This window comes from Morone saxatilis, unplaced genomic scaffold (assembly GCF_004916995.1).
Source record: "Morone saxatilis isolate NCDOM2014 unplaced genomic scaffold, NCSU_SB_2.0 Contig4, whole genome shotgun sequence".
Lineage (NCBI taxonomy): Eukaryota > Metazoa > Chordata > Actinopteri > Moronidae > Morone > Morone saxatilis.
Genome location: NW_023339984.1, coordinates 16,646,775 through 16,668,662, shown reverse-complemented (window position 1 = coordinate 16,668,662; position 21,888 = coordinate 16,646,775). Strand labels below are relative to the sequence as shown.

The following is a 21,888-nucleotide window of genomic DNA, read 5'->3' as shown; positions in this document are numbered from 1 at the left end:
AAAAAAAACAAACAGAATTTTGAAACAATACTAGTAAAAAAAAACAACGAAACAAGTCCTAGACACACAAAATGAAATAATAATTAACAGCAAATATTTTGTGTTGGTGCAGAAAAAGTCACTGAACATATGTTAATAGTAATTAACATTATTAATTGAAGACCAGTTGATTTTCTTCCTCGTTGTTTCATCTGTGCAGCCTTGGGTGGAAAATCTGTGTTTTTAATTTAGCTTTAGTACTTTCATTGTTATTTAACATATGATTTTGGTATTGAAAAAGTATTGAAATATTGATAGTTTTGACAACCTTAGCAAGAACGGCGGTTTACTATTTTACTGTTACAGAGTGCGGCACAGAGACTCCAGGAAGTTACAGAAAGGTGAATAAATATATGTATTTCACAAACTGTTGAACTGTTTAAGGCTTAAGACTCCAGTTGGGGTCAGGTCTGATTATCAGTGGAACAGTTTGGACCGAGTTGGTCCACTTGGTGTAAAGTCATGCATGTGGAGTTAGAGTTTGGTGGAAGACCTCTGATATAAAGTTTAATGTTTTAGGTGTTAGTTCTCTAATATGGATCGGTCCTTGTGGGATTGTATTCTGAACAGTTCTCAACAGTGGCAGCAGGAGACACAGGAAGATTTAATGCATGAATAATCACTTTTCAGACGAATAAACACTGTTGTACAGTATGTAGATAAGTATGTTAGAGTGTATTTGACTTGAGTTTGTTCATATTTACCTGAGTGTGTGTTCTCTCCCTGTCTCTTTAATCAGCGTGTGATGCCGAGCCCGTGGCAGCTGTTCTCACACTCCTTATCACGCCAGGAGGAGGGGGAAAAAAAAGAGAGGGAGTTAGAAGTAGAGAGATCAGATGAGGAAAAAAGGTTTTGGCAGCAGAGAGGAGAGAAAGAGGAGGAGGGAGTGGATCAGAAGAGGACAAGAAAGGAGGAGAGAGAGATATGAGGAAAGGAAGCAGGTAGAAAAACAAAGATGGCAGGGGGTCAGACGAGGAGCAGACGATAGACGGAGTCGTGGGGGGGAGACGGAAAGGTGGAAAAAAAGGAGGCGAAGGAGGTGAGAGGAGTGAAAGACAGAGGAGGAGGTACAGAGAGTGGAGTTAAGATAAGAAGGATGAAGAGAAGCACTCTGCTTCATTCTCCCTCTGAGAGATGAAAGAGAGTCCACACGTGTTCTCTCCACTCCTCCCTTCTCCCTTATTCCCTCCTCTTCCTCGCTTCCTCAAGCCTGCTCCTCTCACTCCTTCCTCTGATGTCTTGGAGTGTGTCTGTGTGTGTGCGTGTGTGTGGCGGTATCGTAGGATCTGGTCGCATATTTAGAATTTATAAGCAGTATATAAACATTTTAATAAATAGTTTATAACACACTATATTGTGTTTATGAACATATTTGTCAATAACTACAACTATGATAAGTGTAAACTGGTGTATGAACAGATAATAAATGACAATATACACTGTGAAATATAATAATTTTACTTTTTACAGTAAATTACGAGCTAATAATTGCAGTAAATTCACAGTATCTTATTATTAATTTACAGTAATATGGATGAAAATCACAGTAAGGTATTGTTTCTACAGTAACTAGTCATAATATTACATGACTTATTACAGTATTTTGATGTGAAATTACAATATATTGTGATAATTCACAACATCTGCCTGTTATTATCAAATAATTACCTGTGATGCATTGCAAAAACGTCATTACAGTAGTTTATTGTGAGATAGTATAGTGTAAAAACCTGGTGGCTGTTAACAGTGTAGCTAAACAGAGTTGTAATATACATTTTGTCTTCACTGATGATTAAAAACTGTATTAATAAACACTTTAATTTACTTTAATAAATATTCATATACTTCTAAATGCTAAATAGAAAAGGTTAAGTCTTATTTTTTTACTGCAATCTTATTTACTTCTCAAGTTAGAAATTACTGACATTGCAGTTTGTGTTGTTGTTGAATTGTTGCATTCGACAGCATCGAATGCAACATCGAATATCTCTTGTATTTTAATTAGGAGTTTATCCAAAATGTAGATAATTAAGAGAGAAATGATCTCCTCCTCCAGTACATCACATATGGCTGCAGTCTCTGTGAGGTTGCCAGGCAACAAGCAGAGAAATAATCCAGACATAACCCCATTAAACCCCAAAATTGTCCTATTTACACTGGTTTAGGTTTGGATTAAACAAATGAGATACAATCTGTGTGCTTTAGAGGGGCTGGCAGGAGGACCTTGTTAACTTTGGACAGAGCCAGGCTAGCTGTGTCCCTCTGTTTCCACTCTTTGTGCTAAGCTAAGCTAACTGGCTGCTGGATGTAGCTTCATATTAACCATACAGACATGAGAGTGGCATTAATCTTCTTACCTAACCCTCGGCAAGAAAATTAATAAGCATATTTCCCAAAAGTATTCTTTTAACAGTGAGAATTATATATATTTAGGAGTGAGTTTCCCAAACTGGGGTTTAGGACCCCTCTAAGGTTGCAAGATACATCTGAGGGCCTATTGTTTTCACAACACTGTAGCTTTATCTCTTATGACCTCTTAAATATTGAAATCAAGTGAAAGGCAAAAGCACCTACTGCTGTATGTAACAATTATATTATATTTTATATTATTATTGTTTTTAACTGGACTTGTTGAAGTGTTAGTTTTGACATTTTCGGTAAATCCTTCCATTTCATTGGTTTCTATTTATTGGAATATGGATGACATACTGTAAGTGTCAAGAGTGTGCTAATATATATTTGTATTGTGTGGGAACTAATGGCTGCATGGAAAACATGGAAAATGGATCTAAATATCACATGGTTTGGAGAACAGTCTGCTCTTCGGTACCATTTATTGTAAATGGGCTCAAACAAGCGCAACTACTGCTTTGGACCTTTAAACTCTCTTATCATAGTATATCCATTATCCTCTCTTTCCCATCCGCCCATAATGGCAGACCACCTGGTTGTCGCTCAGTAATAAAACGCTCTTTCACTCTCTTTTTTCTTTCAAACCACAGCAGCTGTTCAGAGTTGTGTCAATGAGGGATATAATGAGTTCTGTAGAGGATGTGATTTTAAAATAAATGTACCTCTGCAGCGTCGTCGGGCAGGAAACTTCTTTTGTCGAATGCATTACGTTAATTTAATTAGTTTTAATCTGATTCAAGTCAGTTTAATTTGATTCATCATTTGGCCAATTTGTCTTTTGCTTTGAGTTGTTCCCCTTACGCAACAGTGCTGAATCGTGGCTTTTTAATTGCACAATAAAAGCTCATTAGAGTTTCGGGTTTTAGTTATTTCTCTGTTTTAACTGCTACTTTTTTTTGTTCTTTCTTCCTTTCCAGGTTCCCTCTCTGATGATGGACAGTCAGTTTTCAGAATTTACCCCAGACATAACTCCCATCATGCTCGCTGCTCACACCAACAACTACGAGATCATCAAGCTCCTCGTCCAGCGGAAGGTGAAGACACAAGTTTCTTTTTGAAACAGCTAAATATTCAATCATTGCTTAGATATGATGATTTATCCTCTGTTTGGTTGCTGTTCTCTATAGGTCACCATTCCCAGACCACACCAGATACGATGTGACTGTGTTGAGTGTGTGTCCAGTTCAGAGGTAAGTAATTATTTTTATGTTAATCTGGTAATCCATTAACTGTCTTTGTTAGTCTTTCCGCTGTTCCAACAATCACCAGCTCTGCTTTGGTCGAAATAAATCCTCAATTCACCAATGTAGATGAGGAGGAAAAAGCGCTGTTTCAGTCGCTTGAGCAGACAGGCTGTAAAAAGCCTGCAGAGACATTGATTAAAATGATTAAATAACCATGTAATAGCTAGCGAGTGTCCCATAAACGTTGACCACCTGTTGTGTCACTTCATCATGAACCTTGCGTCATTAAAAAAGGAATGCGCAAATACGATGCCTACTCGTAAGTTATGACCATTTGTGAGCAAGTGCTGTGTCATATGTCCTGGAATAGTCCTGGAAAATTATTTCTTCATTGACATTCTTTGCTGAGGACACTATATACTATATCTATATCCCATATATATATATATAAGCTTTAAGTAAATACTGTGAGTATACAGCAAAGACTCAAACAGGGTTTGTAAACTATTTCTAAGATCGACTGATTGACTGATTATGGTACAATATGGTTTTCTTTATTCTCTTTATCCCTCTTTGTTCTCCTTCTGTAGGTCGACAGTCTTCGGCATTCACGGTCTCGACTCAACATCTACAAGGCTCTGGCCTCGCCATCCCTCATCGCGCTGTCCAGTGAAGATCCCATCCTCACAGCCTTCAGACTGGGCTGGGAACTCAAAGAGCTCAGCAAGGTATCGACATTGATGCCTTCTGGTTGAGTGTTTACTGGAAAAGGAAAAAGGAATTGTTTGCACCAGAAGGTTCAGTCTGCTGCACACTGACTTGTCAATGAAGTATTTGGACCAGGGAATGATTGGCTCCATGATTTCTGCCAGTTTTTTATTTCCACAATATACAGCTTACTGTCTAATTAAACGGCACACCAGTTTAAAGTGTCACAATAAAAAGCTGGTCCATCAGGAGCCTCCAGGGCAGCCTCAGTCCTCCTTGGCATCGATTCTCCGAGCACCCAAGTGAACCCTACTGGAGGGATGCCACATCCTAAACTTGATGAGCTGTTAAAACTGCTGTGGAAGCAGCAAGCATCAAATATAATTTATGTTACTTCTTTGCCTCAAGTGTTTCCTGCACTTGTTCTATTATAAATTACTGTTTACCTTTATTTTATTGTGTACATTCTCTTTTCATTTGCTGTAAGATCTAGCAATTTAATCACAAAAATCCTCACACCTTATGATAAACTGTAATAATTCCTTTAAGCTAAGAAATCTTGGGTAACAAGAAAAAATTTTTACTCCTCAGGTGGAGAATGAGTTTCGCCAGGAGTACGAGGAGCTATCGCAGCAGTGCAAACGCTTTGCCAAAGACCTTCTGGACCAGGCCAGGAGCTCTAGAGAGCTGGAAACCATCCTGAACCACAGAGACAACGACCAGAGCGAGGAACTGGACCCCAGACAGTGCCACGACCTGGCCAAGCTCAAACTGGCCATCAAATACCACCAAAAAGAGGTAGGAAGGAGAGAAGTGACATTTTAGTAGGCTGATCTTTTTGCGAACTTCTCTCAAACAAGCCATCATCCAGCTGAATTGTTTCCGTAGTTACTTAGAGTTGTCATTTTTAAGGAGCAAGCTGGTTCACCTGACAGCAGAGTGTCTGAATATATAACTGCGAACTGTGAGAGTATAGTAGGCTACGTATGTGTGCTCGCATATGTAGTTTGTATTATTTATGTATGTGCACCCTCACTGGTGTCAAGGTTGGTTATCAAATAGCAGCAGACAGAGTAGACATAGTCATTATATTTATTTATAGCCACACTTTCAGCATGGCTCTAGGGATGGCATTGTTGAACTGTCAGTAGGCTACAACACTTTGGTGGATCGGAGTGAAATATTGCGACAACTTTGACATTTAGTGCTTTAACTTAGCATGTTAGTTGAATTTATTTATTTCTGTTTGTCTGTTGGTACTGAGTAAATTGAACTTCCTTTTGGGAACAATAACAAACATATAATCTAATCTAATCTAAACTAAATATCCATAGGTACATATCTTAACGTCAATACATGCTAAAAAGCTAACACTGCATACTTAAACATTGCATTTCAACATCCTCATTGACAATGTTAACTTGTGTACATATTCAGATGTTACAGACAGTACAGGCCTATAGAAAGTTGTGTATATAAAGTTAAGTATGTTATGCTAACTTATGGTGAACATTACTACAATATGTCCATATATACAGTGTTGGGTAGTAATTGATTACATATAATCAGGTTTACAAAATCAGATTACAGCAAATAAGTAACTATAATAAACCCAGATTACTTGTGTAATTAGATTATAGTTACATAGTCAAGAATTACGTGATTACATCTTTATAATGAAAAAAATGCAATTTGTTTTCAGTAATCATAGGCAATATGTCACAATGTCACTAGTAAAGGGCCATGTTTAGATCTGTATCATTTTTCTGTATGTGGCTATTTCATGATAATGGACAAGAACCCTCTGCCCTACTTACATCTATCAAAACACACACACACACAACAACGCAGTACATTTCCTTGTCTTGAGGAATTGAGAGACTTTGTTATTTCCTCGTGGGGCTTGTCGGGGAAAGTGAGAGTGCAAGAGGATTTTACGCATAGCACAGAAAGAAGTGGAAAACAGTGGAGAGGAAAGGGCTTTTTGGGTAGGTGATTAGCGGGGGCCGGGGGGAGGAGGGAGGATAAATGAGCAGAGAGGAAAGCATATGGACTGAGTGAGATAATGACCGAAGCAACTGTGAGACGGATACAAAGGCGAGCAAATGCGAAAGAGAAGATTTAATGGCACAGAAAGAGAGAAGAAATGGAGAGCTGGAAGGGATCAAGGCAAGCACAAAGACGCAGAAGAGATGAGATTTGATGGATACGAGTTAGAGAAAGAGGAGAGAGAAAGAAGTTAGAAAACCCCAAGGCGATCTCCGTCTCCGTCTGTCCGTCTGCCTGTCGGTTCCCTGCTGTTTGCAGCTTTCTGCAACAGAGGGCTACTGCCAGACCGATGTGAAAGGACAGAGCGAGAGGAGGAGAGGAGGGATGACAGCAGCCACAGGATGATATGTAGATGGATTGAGGGAGACGGGGAGATATGAGCAGGAAGTGAAGTGCTCTCTCTCTCTCTCTCTTGGAGGAGGAGGAGGTGACACAGGTAAAGATCTGAAGAGGGAAGGTAGATAGAAGGAATACTAGATGTACCGGTGACGTGTTTTCATTCCCCGGGTAGAGATTAAAAATGGATATTGAAAGAGTCAGATAGACATGCAGGCACAAACCGCAGAAATACAATAGACAAAAGGCTACACTGCGTATCATCCAGGGGCAAAATAATCTTAAAATCTAAAAACAAGCATACAACTGTCTTGCATGTAAAGTGCACATATAGAGTTCTCTAACTAGTGCTGGAGTTCCCATATTGATAGCAAAGTGATTTTTGGGATATTTTGCTTTGAGAAATAAAAACTTTAAATTAAATTTATTAAATTGCCTAAATAAAAGCAATATAATTTATCCAAAAATGCTGAATGTTACATCTTAACGTGCTGACATTTTAAGCATGTTAACATCGGCTAAAGTCACGTGTTAAATCATGCATGCTAATAAGCTGACATACTTAAAGGGCCAGTGTGTGAGATTCATCTAGTGGTGAACTTTTAGATTCCAACTATTTGATACTGCTCGCCTTCCCAAGTGTTAGAGGCCAGTTTTGGTTTTGTACGGTTTTTGGCCTAAACCTGTAGACAACAATGGTGGTTCAACCCATGGCCGGCTGCTGAAGAGGACCCGCTCCCTCTGTTGACAAAAACTCTCATTTTCAGGTGATTATACACTAATGAAAACATACCAAGAATATAATATTCCATTTCTGATAATATATTCTCCTAAATGTTTTCACACTTGAGCATCTTGAGCATCTTATATAACTTTTTGGAACAAACAAACAAATGTCCAACCAGTCCAAAGAAGTTAAAGGTTAGACAGACAACGGTTAATCTGTAAACTGACTAAACATCAGGACACTTTTGGATAGCACACATGTGCTTTGGAGGCTTTTCAGATGATGGAGGGACAGACAGAGGGATATGATGAACACAGAGAACACAAGGAGTGAATGACTTTTTCACCTTTGGAGGTATGGTGACGCAGCAAAAGACAAAAATGATGGAGGGATGTATGAGAGGGAAGACTGGTGGAAGTTAAGTGCTTTTCCAGACTAAAGGATTTAGGAGGATGGAGGTAAGGCAGGAGTGGTGACTTAGGTTAAGACTTAGTAGGAAATTTATGTCCGAAACAAAGGTGAGGGAAGGAGGGAAAGCGAAGGATAGATGGAGCATTAAAGGTTGTCTGCGCTGAGTAGTTGTGGTGAAGAACATTGAGGTGAATGGGACGTGATAAAAACTGCTTACTTGCCCTTGTGTAGTAGTGACAGAGGTGATGATTTAATACATAATGCAGGCTTAGTAAAAGGCAGAGGAAGTGGTAGAGGGAGAGATGACTGAAGAAATTAGCATATAAATTGAGAATAAACAAAAAAAAAAAGAGCTTTAAATGGATAATTCAATGTGCAGCTAAAACATCAACTCCTCATTGACCAGAACATTTTCTATCACTGCTCACAGTTCGTGACGGTGGAACAATTGCCCCCAGTGACTTAAGTATTTATCTGTTGTGTGTTTTTTATGTCGATGTTCACAGTACTTTTACACTTCGTACCTGTATACCAAACCAACCTCAATGTCCTGGTTGTCTTTGAACACATTTGAACATCTTTTTAAGATGTTCTGTCACACGTCACAGTAACACAAAGAGTGCAGCAGGTGTTTGTTATATATATATACATACTTCTACTCCACTACCATTCAAAAGGAAATATTGTACTTTTTACTCCATTGCAACTAGGCTGTTTCACAACTCAAGGTACAAATGTTTTACAAATTAAGATCACAAAACATGACAATGTACAAGTAGAGCTGATATGATCATTCAACTTTGAATCATTTCATTTTTTTTGCTTCTTAAAGGTGATGAATTGTTGTTTTTCCTTTTTACTTACTTCCAACAATTTAAATTAAATTGCTTCTTTTTTTTGACATATAGTCTAAAGCACTTTAAATAATTATAAAAAACAGACAAGAGCAGCAAATCATTGCATTATGAGATGTTAAATGATGTCAATGACAAACTTTTGACTACATTTCTATTTCTATATCGATTAATAAGTTAATTAGTTAGTTAGTTACCAGAGTCAGGATTTTAAAAAAAAACTCCACAATGAAGGTCAGCAGTGACTTACAAGTGGTTCAGTTACCCCTTGTTGTCATCCAGTGCTGAAGCTTGCTATGTTTTTGAATAAGTCATTGCAATGGGTTCTAGTTAGTTTCATACTGGGATTATATTGAATTTTTGAGTGTTTTGAACAGACTGTTATTGTTGACCAGGAAAGCTGCAACCCAACTGTGAATTTCCTGGTTTGTATATTTTAGGATTGTTCACTGCACGGATGGATTTATAAAGGATTTTATTAAATTAAAACATCATGGATACAAGCTTAAGGGGTCTCATGGTGTTAATAGGGACCCCTGTCTCCTATATTCTGCTAATTTGCAGCAACAAAAACATATTGAGAGAAACATAATGCAGCTCAGATTTAGTCCTTTTGTCAACATAATGCGGAAATGTTAATTTGCGTATCTGGCACATTCATATTCCTGGGAACATAATCCAGCCATCAGTTACGTTTCCCATAATGGGCAAAACAAATGTTTAGTATGTACACATAACTTGTAGGAGTCACAGTTGTAGCAAATGTAGTTTAAGCTTCTGTAAAATGTTGGAAAAAGTATCTGATCCCAATAATCCTCTGGTGCTAATCTCATTATTATCCAAGCAATCGGTCATATTCTGCACCTTAGACAGTAATACGCTAATTAAACATCTGTCATGCTTTCGTGCAGTATGATTCACATAAGTTCGGAGGAAGTGGGCTGCCGTCTACTACACCTTGCTGAGGAGGTATAATTGGCTGCAGCTCTGGCAGAGCAGTCCTTTTGAGCAAGACCCCGTACAGAAAGTAGAAAGTCAAAACATCCCGTGGCGTTCCCGGAGACTGCATCAGTGACTCTCGTAAAATAAGACACATTCTCAAATTTAGACCAAGGGGAGAGAGAAGGAGGAAATAAGGAGAGTCATGAGAAGATGTGAGGAGTTTAAAAGCAACAGAAATGGAAGCAGGGAGGGAGAGAAAGAGAGAGAGCTGTCAGTTCTTAATAAGGCTTCTTAAATTGTTGAGAAGCGAGAGAAGGGTTGGAGAGAGAAAGATGGGTGAGATACTACATGTTCTTTGTGCTGGGAATAATATATTGTGTCATTTAAACAACCATTTTTATGTTACTGTATTGAATTATTTAGTTCTGCATAATAAGGGCTGCATATTGTGTGAATGTTCTGCTCCCACTGCAAACATGATACAGAACTTGCAGCACCAGGAGTATTTTCTTTATATTTAACTAAATGAAGTTAATGTTAACTTAAAATAGCTGTACACAAACATTGCCTAAATATATGATATAGATTTGACTAAACTATCATTCAAATGTAGAAAAATCTGGTCAAAGACGTAAAGAAAAGTAAGAACTTTTTCCATATTTTCATACTTAACAGCTTTCAATACTCAATGCTACAGACACAATTCAATCAGTACTCAGAAAGTATTACCCAGAACTATGTTTAATATATTCTAACCTAATATTTTTTTAACTGGATATCAACTATTTGTTGTCGTATGGTAATATTTTAATAAGTATAGTAAGTATTTTGTTGACTTCTGTGAAGAAAATCCTATTAAGTTTGTATGATTGTTGAAACTTATTTAAAAAATACATAAAACAGACAGAGAAATGTATAAAAAGTTCCCTAAAAAGGAAATAATCTGCTCAAAGTTCATCAAAATCACTCGTTTTACACTGTTTGGTTTCATCGTACAGTTTTGAATATTATATGAAATATCCATAAAATATGTCACTTAAGGAAATGGTTGGCAACAGCTGCTCTATATGACCATCAGTGAGATGGTTGGCTATATCTATGTAGTGAGTCTTAATGTCTGCCAGGCTTCGATTCCCCTTGAAATCAATGAAATGAGTCGGTGGAAACACTACCGCTGTCCACAGGGCGCAACAGAATCAACACAGAATGAAAGTAGGGATTTAAGTAAAAGTATAGTATCAAAATATGCATAAAGTACCAAAAGTAAAAGTACTTATTATGCAAAATGGCCTGTTTCAGAATTATAATTCTCGATTATGATTATTTATTTGTTAACAGTGTCTGTGAATTTCCCCCCAAGGATTAATAAAGTCCTTATAATAAGTATATAATCATACACTGTGATTTATTTGTAGATTTTGTATTATTAATCTGAATTTGCAAAGCAACTTAAGTTATCAAATACATGTATTGGGGTAAAAAGTACAGTATTTGCCTCTGAATTGTAGTGGAGTAGAAGTATAGCAACAATACTCGAGTAAACATTCTTACCACCACTATAAAATTCAGTAAACAACCATTTTCCTTCGTAAACACATTGAAATCTTGGTTGCATTAAAATTCTCACACAGTCTTAAAGTCTGCAGACTGCAGCTGCCTCGACAAATGTGAACCTTGTTTGGCAGAACTGTCTCACATAAGCTCTCATGCCAGTAAAAGTCCCTGAACTGACAGAAACAGACGCTTGGAGGGAAAGCGAAAGATGGACAGAGATGGAGGAGGACACACAATGGAAATAAAATGCAGAGAATGAAAGAGAGAGAGACAGCTGTCAGCAAAAATCTGACATATTGTGAAGTGTTTGTTAAAGTGAGAGACAGAAGGGGGGGGGCGATGGGAAGAGTAAGACAGAGAGAAAAGAGAGTGGGGGAGTTAATGGATTTTTAGAAAAGAGAGACAGATGACAACAAAAAATAAGGTGGAGTGATACAAAGAGAGAATCATGTAGTAGGTAAGGAATGACTGTGGTACAGTGATGTGATGATTTCACTGGACCAAGATGGACGAGAAGACGTGAGAGGAAAGATAAGTGGGCAGGATGAAGGGCAAAAGCAGTGAGTGGTAGTAGGGTTGTATTATATAAAACAAAACATTGTATTTTGTAAAAGTTATTTTATGCAAAAATCTTGAAGGGATAGTTGAAGACGATGGAATGCCGTTCAGTGTGGAAGCCAGAGGACAACTTCATTTGCAGATGGATACTGAATGAGCTGAGGAAATGTGCTGCCTCCCTGCCGGGCCTCCTGTCTGCTTCTCCAGATTGGGGGGCACACTGGATAAGCACCTCATACAACCCCACTTCAAAAAACCCAAACTAATCCCTTTAATTAGCAACTAGTAAATAAAGCTCCTTCTGAAATGTAGTGGAGTAAATCCCAACGGACACAGGGCTGTGGCTGCTGGAGCTGATCGCGCCCGTTCTAGACGGTGCTCGAGATGCACCAGGCCAGACGTTAGTCAGTCAGAGGAGATTTGAAGCAGAAACAGACACTGTTTTGTATACTTTTTAGGGACAAAGTACACAAGTAAACAACGTCAGGCAGGCAACACGCTCTGAAGATGCTCAAAATGCTCTCAGGGAGATTCAAAGACGTGTGGATCACAGAGCCGAACAGCGACATCCTGAAGCCAATGCCCGGTGGAATTTCAGGTTTAAGTAACGTACAAGTAGCTCATATTTGTGCTTAAGTCAGTTACGATCCACCGCTGTCCGTTTCAGACCTCAATCTGGGTCCTTTAAACGCTCTCTGATTCTCCCCGTGCAACGTGAACCAACACGTGGTTTCATTATGTGTGCGCTCACGTAACGAAGATGCAGACGTCTCCCGCTATCGCTGTGTCACGCAAAAGATATGACACTGGAGACAGACAAATGCACTGCGAGAGACATGTAGTTATAAAGGATGCAGGCAGGATCACTGGCCCCTGGGCGCCATGACGACGACAGATGTTGACAAACAAACAGATGCCACATTAGCCTCTCCAGATGCCCTCTGAGTGTGTGTGTGTGTGTATTTGTGTGTGCAGATGTTTCTTGGCGTGTGTGTGTTATTTGTCCTTTTCGTCTTGCATTTCTGAAAAATTTTATCTTTTAATTTGTATGTGCGTGCGTGTGTGTGTGTGTGTGTCAGTCTCGGGAGACAGTTGACGCACACTGCCAGGACACTTATGTAAGCCTTCCACGTACTGCACCCTCTTTCCCTCTTTCTCTCTCTCTCTCTCTCGCTTCCTGTCACATTCTTTACCTTGGCTGTCACCCTTTCTCTCTCTCGCTCTCCGTCTTTCTTTCCCCTACATCACTCTCTCCGTTAATATTACATCTTCGCCTCCTTTTATCCCTCTCATCTCGTACCTCTTTCCTTTTTGTCTTTTCCTTCTCTCTCTGCTCTTCTTTTTCTTGCTGACTCGTTGGATGTGTTTTTACCCCTTTGACGCCTCTCTCTTTCTTTGGTATCTCTGGTATCTGCTCTGTTTGTCACTCTGGATAACCTCCTCTCAGCTCTCTGCTGTGTTCCTTCATGTGTCGTCTATAGTGTGTGTGTGTGTGTTCATTCTGCATTTAAATGTGTGTGTGTTCTGTATGATGGAGGTCGAGGTGTCACACACTAAGAGACGCCACAATGTTTCACCAACACTAGGCTTTTAGAGCAAATTATATAATGCTGTGACTGTGTGTGTGTGCATGTGTGGTGTGTGTGTGCGTGTGTGTGTGATAGGAAACCGAGACCTGCCGTTGTTGTCTCTTTATTTTTCCTCCAGGAAATCACACTGTGTTCGCTAACATACACACCGAGCTGTGTGCATACGTATACACGTTCACACATTAATGCAATATTAGTATAATCTAATAATATATAGTAATTGTGTGGACTAATGTTTCATATTATAAAGAACATTTGTGTTTTAATACTGCTGATTGATACTTGAACTCTCAAAAAACATGAATAACAAATAGATTTTGTGTCGTTTTGGTCGTTAAGTAGTGAGGTTTCTCAACAGTTTGTCTTCAAATACTAAAATATCTTTCCAGAAAACGTCTCGAACAAGTCTAAAATAACTGATTTTATGACTAAAACGCTGCAAACCAGAGGACACTGCTAATTAGCGATGTTACAGCCTAATGGCCATACTGCTAATTGACAAAAATATCAACATACTTTACTTTCCTACTAACAGGAAATTACAATCTGTGTCGGCTGTCAGTCAAACTAAAACTTGACTAGATGTCAAACACTTTTTTTTAGCTTCGAAGATATTTCCAGAGCCGTACTACAACCACCCACAATTTATTTTAATTGTTCCAGCCGAGAGCAGCTCTTCCATTTCCTTTGTGCAGTGCACTGTGGGAGAATAGTGTGCATCAACAGCACGCTCACAAACGGGATGTATTTAGTGTTCATTCTGTCTGGTTTGAATAGCCTATACTTTATTTTTGCCACTTGAATGCACTCAGATTCCTCCTCAGACTTCAATGTGTGGTTGGTTTGAGACACGCTGTAAGATTGTAGACATGTTGAACCTCACACCTGCCAAACCATAACATTGTTAGCATTGTCATTGTGAGCATGCTGACACTAGCATTAAGTTTAAAGCAGCACTGTGCCTGCGGCCTTGTCTCAGTACCCGATCCGTACCTCAGTGCCAGATCGGTACCGCACATGTGCAACTCTCAGCACTTCCTTCAGCAGCTCTGGGGGGAAAACACTGTGTTTGATTCAGAATGGTTTAAGACATCTTGATGCAGTCTGAGGTGGTGTATGATTGAGTGATTTATATGTGCATCACATCTGTAAGGAGACACACTGTCAGGCTTCGGGAGTAATGGATTACATGTCAGAGAGTTACATAATCAGGATACAAAAAAAGGGTAACTATAATCAGTTACAGCTGGGGAAATGGTCTTTAATACGCTGAGCACAGGACACATTTCTGATAATAACAATCTTCAGGTTTTCTAAGGTTACGTTGTTCTGGTGTCACACATAAGTACACATGATACCACTTGAAATTCCTTTCCTCTTGTATTTATGTTTTTCTTCATATTTGGTATTGAGGTAAACCAAAAGTAACAGCGTAATCAAGTTATTTTACTTTAATATTGTGATACGTATTAGGTTACTGACTGCATCTCTAAACAGGTAATTAGTAACTGTATCAGATTACATTTTTAAAGTAACCCCTCACAACCCAGCATGAACCATATGTACATATGCAGCGACCACAAGCACAGTTTGCAGATAGCTTAGCCAACGTTAGCAAAAGTTGAACCACAGTTTTGCTACCATAGCGAATATTGAGACGTGGAATTTTTAGAACAGTTTTCTTGTTGAATGCAGACAAAAAAGTTTTTTTTTTCCTCCAACATGGCCGCCGGAGGGGTGTTATACCTGACAACACTCTATTGAACATGACACTGTGTCCACGTGTGTTTGATCTAATAACGAACATACGTGTGTGTGTGACTGTGTCAGCATTCTCCAATGTGATCAATGCAAATTACATCTCCAATATACTCTCTATGTCTCTGTGGGATCAATACATGCTGCCAGACACACACACACACGCACACACACGCACACACAAAGAAACGCACACATACACACACACACACACCAACAGTCCAACTCAGCATTCAATACACTCCTCTCTGGCTCTGTCTCCTCCTTCCTCATCCTCTCATTCTCTGCTTCTCTCTCTCCATTCTGCCTTTTTAACCTTGTGTCTCTGTCTCCTGGGAAACCTGGTCATCCATTTGACTTGTCCTCCGTTCTTCAAGTCCTCCATTTCCTTATTATATCTTTTCCTCCTTCTCCTTAAACCTACTACGTCCTCTCCTCTTATCTCTTCTCCTTTTTTTGTTTCCACTTCTCCTTCTTCCCTTCCTTGTTTCATCTTCTTTCCTGGATCCCACCCCTGTCCTCTCTTCTCCTCTTCTGTTCTCTCTTTTGTCCTCTCGTCCTCTACTCTCTTCTCCTCATTTCCTGTCCTCACCCCATGTTTCCTCAACTGTCCTCCTTCCCTTATTTTCTTTCCTCCTTCATGTCATTCCTTTCCTCTCTTTTCCTCCTATTTCATATATCCTTCTTCTCTGGTTTTCCTGTCTTCCCCTCTCCATTCCCCTAATTTTTTTCCCTCTTATTCTCTCACTCCTCCTTTCTGGTCTCCTCTCCCAGTAGATGTGGTCATGTTTATTGATCCGACTTTCAACCTTTCCTAAACAGAAAGAGACAGAGAGAGGGAGAGAGGGAGGGAGAGAGGTGAGGGAAAAAGGGAGGGGTAGTTTTGAAGTGTGAGGACTTACGTAACGCAAAAGTATTTGGGTTTCAACTCAGTGCTTCCAACTTAATGGGTAAATTACCCATCATGCCGAGAGCCTTTAAACCCAAAATAACTCTCTGATTGGCTGTTTGACGAACAGGAAGTTATGAACAGTGTCCAGCTGGCTGGCAGAGAGGTGTGGGAAAGTGGCGGATACCTTTCTCAACACCTCTGCGGTGCATTCGGGGTTGTTCTGATAAATAAAACATAGCAGGAGAGAAAAAGTGTGAACGGGTGGAAGAGAAAGAGCAGAAGAGGTGTGGATTGAGTAAAGAGGGAGGGAGGAGAGGAAGGAAAAGCAGAGGAGTTTTTTCCACATATTATTACTCAGGATTGTTGCCAGATTTGTTATTTTTCTCCGTCTGTGAGAAGCCTGTGTGTGTGTGTGTCCAAAGGAAAAAAGGAATAATTGAAGTGTAGCAGGGAGTCCGGGTCCGGTTCAGGTCTCAGATTTGTCTCGGGTCAGTGTGTGCAGACCTCTGCTGTTAGATCCTGTGGAGCCCTTCAATTTCTGTCTTTTGAAATCAAACCCAGTCCCACATTTAGACCACATTGTATGTTCATGCTGAGAGTATTCGTACTGAACCTTTAACGCTCTGCCATCCTAAACACCTCTATTAATTAAAGCTGCTATTTAAATGGGAATTGCCTGCACGGATCATTTGTGTTTATTAGCAGAGAGGCAAGAGCGCAGTGACAAAGATAAACACATGCATACACATACGACCAGATATAGACACACTAAATGCTGTTTTATTGAGTGAAACTGAAACTCCTGAGGTAAACAGATGAGCTGCTTTTAACTCTACACACACACACACACACACACACGTACATGCTGCAGCAATATAACCCCAGGGTCGGCTGCTCTAATGATCAGCCGCATGGAAACCTGGAAGATCCCTTGTGAGAGAGGAGGAGAGACGAGAAAAAGAGAGGAAGGAGCAGTGAAGGTCAGATAAATGGTGAATGTACTGCATTCATCCAATCTACGCATGCCAACATTCACCCGTTCATACACGGATGGCAGAGGCTGCTCATCAGGAGCTGTTAGGGGTTCAGTGTTTGGCTCAATGACACTCTCTCTGGAGAAGCTGGGAATCAAACCTGGATGCAGCCCCGAGGGGGGTCAGAGGTGAATGACGAACGGCTGAAAGAGAGAAAGAGAGGAGTGGTGATGGAGATTAAGAGATGAGAGAAAAGATCTTAAATTAAAGTAACTGCACACAGCCTACAGTCCTTATAGAGGACTACAACTTACACACGACGCTACAAACCCTGATTGTAATAATAGTAATACATTTATTTTATGTGGTGCTTTACTTTTCAAAGGGACTTTACATGGGAACAAAAAGACAGAAACAGCAAAGGCAATATCAATAACTGCACAACAAGTATAAAAACACAAAAAAAGGGAAAAAGATGGTAATAGATCACAGATTTAAGATTTAAGGTTTTAGGAGATGGGATGATGTGTTAGTTTCCAGAGGGAGGGGCACTGTAACCTGATCCTGGCTCAGTCCAGCCCGGGTCGTAACTCCTAACCTGATCCTCGCCCAGTCTTGGCCAGATCATAACCTGATCCCTGGACCAGGTGCTAGCCCGATCCTGTCCTCATCCTAATCTTCTGATCGAATTGACCCAATATCGGTATCTCACTGTCAGTGTGGATGATTTTGAAGCAGAATGATGTGCCTGTGATGGAGCTGTACTATATAATTTAAAGATTATAGTAATTTTAATCTTAGTTTTACGTTATGGTGGCAGTTAATGTTTGATTGTAATAATTGGATTTTAGGCTCACAGTTAAGAAAATGTGGACTGAATCATTTCTCCTTCCTTATTGATACTCAGCAGGCGATATGAGGGGGGGTGGGGGCCAACCCATCCCATTTGTTAGCAAAACGACCGAAATCCAGCTCCTTTCGCTAACCTCCCTCTCTCCAGAGGGCAGAGGGGTTGTTTAGTTGAATATATTAGTCTCGCGTACCTGGCTCATTGATCATTTATCTGACTGAGGAAGTCCTCGGCCCTGACCTCGGCTCTCAGATATCTGTGTATTGATAAATGTGTGGCGCAGTCCGTGGTGCTGAAGTAGCAGACGGAGTTGTAACTGAGCCTTTTTTTCTCTCAGTCTTCTCTCTGGTATCTGTATAATATTCTCCACTATATACTATAAATACTCAGTGCTCTTCTATATTGTAGCCTTTACACTGTACAGAGCGGTGTCAGCTTCAAGTAGCAATAGTCGTGGAAGAGCGAGAGGATCGTAGAGACACCCTGCTGCCTGTAGTATTCCTATAATATTTCCATGATCAGTGTCTGTGCTGCTGAAAATACACCCCCAGACCCTCACCCTCCCATTGGGCCACCTCCCCTGCTGATATCATTTGCACAGCTAAAAATACAGTAAAATTCTGGTCTGATCAGCTATATTTAGAGTATTGTAATGAGTAATATGTTTATGTAAGTCCCTTATAGACAAACTGAACCAAATGAACCGCTGTTGTCTCCAACCCAGCTTGTATTTACGCATATTTAATTGATATGAATCCAATAAACGTAATTTCTCTTCATTGTTAAAAGCTTTGCGTGCGTTCTTTTGTGGGCAGTTTAGAGACTTGAAGAGCCGTCGTACTGATGGGAAAGAACAAAGAAAATGAATCAAATAGAATGAAGAATGAGAACAATCTAAGATGCGATGATGAATCAAGTCTTTGCTGAAAGAGTTTAAATGGAGACAAACTGCTTTTGTTGGCGTTTCTTATTCATACACCTTTCATCACACAAAACCCCCCATATGTTATAAAAGTCAGCGAGTCAGTAAATGACATCTGATATGTTTGATGTTTTTATAATATGACAATGTTTTAATCATACATCATTGTATTATAAGTAAGATATACACTGAAGAAGAGAAGGAAGGAAATAAAGGACAGGAAGTAAAGCGATAACAGGACGAGATGAAGTGACTGAGGCCAATCCAAAGAGTGAAGGAGTGATGAGAGCGAGGAAGAGATGGATGGAGAGAGAGCTAATTGTTGCTAAATAATAAACCATAAATCAATTTCTCGTCACCGTGTTGCTTGGCACTGTTAAGTGTTGCTTGTGTGTGTGTGTGTGTGTCTGTGTGTGTGTGTGTGTGTGTGTTAATCTGTCCAAAACACTGCTGATGGAGAGAGAGAGGGAGAGAGAGCTTGGACGCTCTCCAAACCTGCCCAAATTATTCACTTTCCTCTTTTGCTGCTGCAGAGGAACGGAAGCGAGAGAACAGAGGAGGAGAAGAGGGAGATGGAGAGTTTTATCTATAATGCTGTGAATTACAAAACAGGGCACAATCTGGTTAAACTTCCCCCGATAAAAGTGTCAACAACAATGGAAACACATAAAAAGTGACTGATTTAGAATATTTTAGCCAATTTTCTGCAAATCTAATTGGCTTCTTTCCATGTATGTGAAAACACCTGGAATATATGAATTCAAATAGCCTAGAAATGATCTAAGTTTTACTGAAAATGTTTTATTATACTTTAGCCCCTCACTCAGATCGCCACAGTATGCATTCAGAAATATGAAGCAGTATTGTGCATAATTTATAAAATAATAACTCACACAGGCTATTTGTTTCCCATGTGTAAGTCTCCACAATGTTTGCAGTTTATCTGTACAATAAAAGTCCATTTTATTTGTTATTATCTGTAAGAAAGGCATAAACACTGACACTAAAGTACAATAAAGAACAAACAGCTTCCCTAACACCGATCCATACTCTAAATACTCTCTGGCTTTCTTGCTGATGTGTTTATTTCTGACATTCAGGAAGTGTCTGTGTTCGCCACAGCGGAGCTGATGGAAACTCTTGTGTCATTTTAAACGTTTTACAAGGTTTCTTTTGATGGAACGCGAGATGAAACAGAGAGCAGAGGATAAAACCTGTAGGAGAGAGCGGGAAGGTGAGGATGAAAGAGGGATGGAGCGGTAGACAGACTGGTGGTTATGGAGCTGACATGGCAGGTGGAGGAAAAAGACATGAACAACGAGAGAAGAAACAAAAACCAGAGCGAGGTGGAGAGGTGGAACAGAGGAAACCAACTCAGAAATAGAGTCAGCAAAAGAACGAGTGAGTCACAAACAGCGGGGCGGTGGAATATATCTTCCCTGGTTTGCACTGTTTTGCTTCCCTCTCTGTGTACGTAACCTGAGCGGAGAATGATGGAGAAGAAAGACGGATAGAGTAGAGGATTTTTGTGTAAGCGGTGCAGACAGAACCGAGAGGTGAGGATGAAAGCGAGTGAGGAACTGTGTCAGCGACACAAGAAGGAAGAATAGTTACAGGAGTACAGACAGAGGAAGAAAGCACAAACAGGAAGTTCGGAAGGGGTGAAGTGTGTGCAACATTTTTGATGAATGACAGCAATCAAAGGGAGGTGGCGAGGGAGAGGAAAGCGATATTAAAAGTATGGGAGTACATGGAGTTATTTTGAGGGACAGCAGACGGGGGAATGTGGGGGGAAAACATCCCCAAAAAAGAGAGCAAGTCACAGATACACGTAAAACAGCAACAAGGGAACAGATCTTACATTATATAAGATGTAGGAGGATCTATTGGCAAAACTTTAATATAATATTCAGGTGTATGTTCTCATTTGTGTATAAACACCTGAAAATAAGAATCGTTGCAGAGTTGGAGTCCGCCATGTTTCTACAGTAGCCCAGGAGGGAAAAACAGTGGCTCTAGATTGGGAGTTGAGTGTTTTTTGTGAGTCTCACAGCCACCGTAGTTTCTCCTATATGTTTTTTAACAGGAGGGTGAGGCGAGGGGGTTGTAATATGCAACTATACCTCTAGATGGCACTAAGTCCTACGTACTGGTCCTTTAATAATAAAATATTAAAAGGGGTTAAAAACCTTTTTCATGTCCAAATGTCCAAAGTTCACCATTTTGAAAAACACGCTTATTCGTGATCGATACCAAGAGACCTTGAGACCCTCCAAACTTCACTCACTGGTTAAGTGTTTTTGCAAAGTAAGCACATTGTCTTTTTTAAATGTCATTTTGTGATGCAGAGCGGCACAAATGGAGATCGTTTCACACCCAGAAATCTAAAAATAAAAACAAAACTTGTCTTCAAAGTCATACTTTCTTTACAGATTTCTTTCCTGGAGCTCATTTTTCCTTCATTTTTAGTCATCCAGCCTCTGAAAATGAAAGAAAGAACATCACATTGACGTTTATGTTTTGTTTTTTTTGTCTTTCTGTCTCTCTTCAGTTTCGCTGTTTTTGTTGTTTCCATCTCTCTCTTCTCCCGACTGACCTGCAGATTAAAGGGGACGTTTAGCAAAAAAAAAAGCCTTAAATCGTTTTTACCATTTAACCTCCGTTTAACCCTCGAAAAAACCCCTGAAACATTAATGTGTGTGCGTGAGAGGGAGAGCGGTGCTTGTTTGTGTGCGTTTGAATCATTTAAATGTCTTTTTTTGTCTGCGGGCCTGTGATACCTGCAGTCCTGATGAATTATACATTAACAGTGGTCTCAATAATACATGGATTGTGTGGTCTGTACACTGACATGTGTCTACTCAAGTGTGTGACCATATTTGTTTGCACTTGTGTGTGTGGATTGTGTGTAATCCGTAGCAGCAGCTGAATAATATATTTACCTTCATTCATGTTTTATTCACCAAATCCAAATGAATTATTGCTTTAATTAATCTATCAACATGTGTTCTCAATTAAAAGGGTTCACACACAAACAGTTTTTATTCTCTATCTTATCGTCGTAAATCATTTGTGTCGATCGCTTTTCCTCAAATACTCCATTGTTTCGTAGACACACACACACACACA

At 39.7% G+C, this 21,888-nt stretch overlaps 1 protein-coding gene across 1 annotated transcript in view; it reads left to right on the top strand.

Moving 5' to 3' along the window:
• Positions 1 to 21,888, top strand: part of trpc5a (transient receptor potential cation channel, subfamily C, member 5a) — a 64,814-nt gene that overhangs the window by 3,351 nt on the left and 39,575 nt on the right. The window contains exons 3-7 of the mRNA XM_035675826.1: positions 779 to 855; positions 3,369 to 3,485; positions 3,579 to 3,641; positions 4,226 to 4,363; positions 4,935 to 5,141. Coding sequence (XP_035531719.1) covers positions 779 to 855; positions 3,369 to 3,485; positions 3,579 to 3,641; positions 4,226 to 4,363; positions 4,935 to 5,141 — 602 coding nt within the window. The remainder of the gene's footprint in view (positions 1 to 778; positions 856 to 3,368; positions 3,486 to 3,578; positions 3,642 to 4,225; positions 4,364 to 4,934; positions 5,142 to 21,888) is intronic.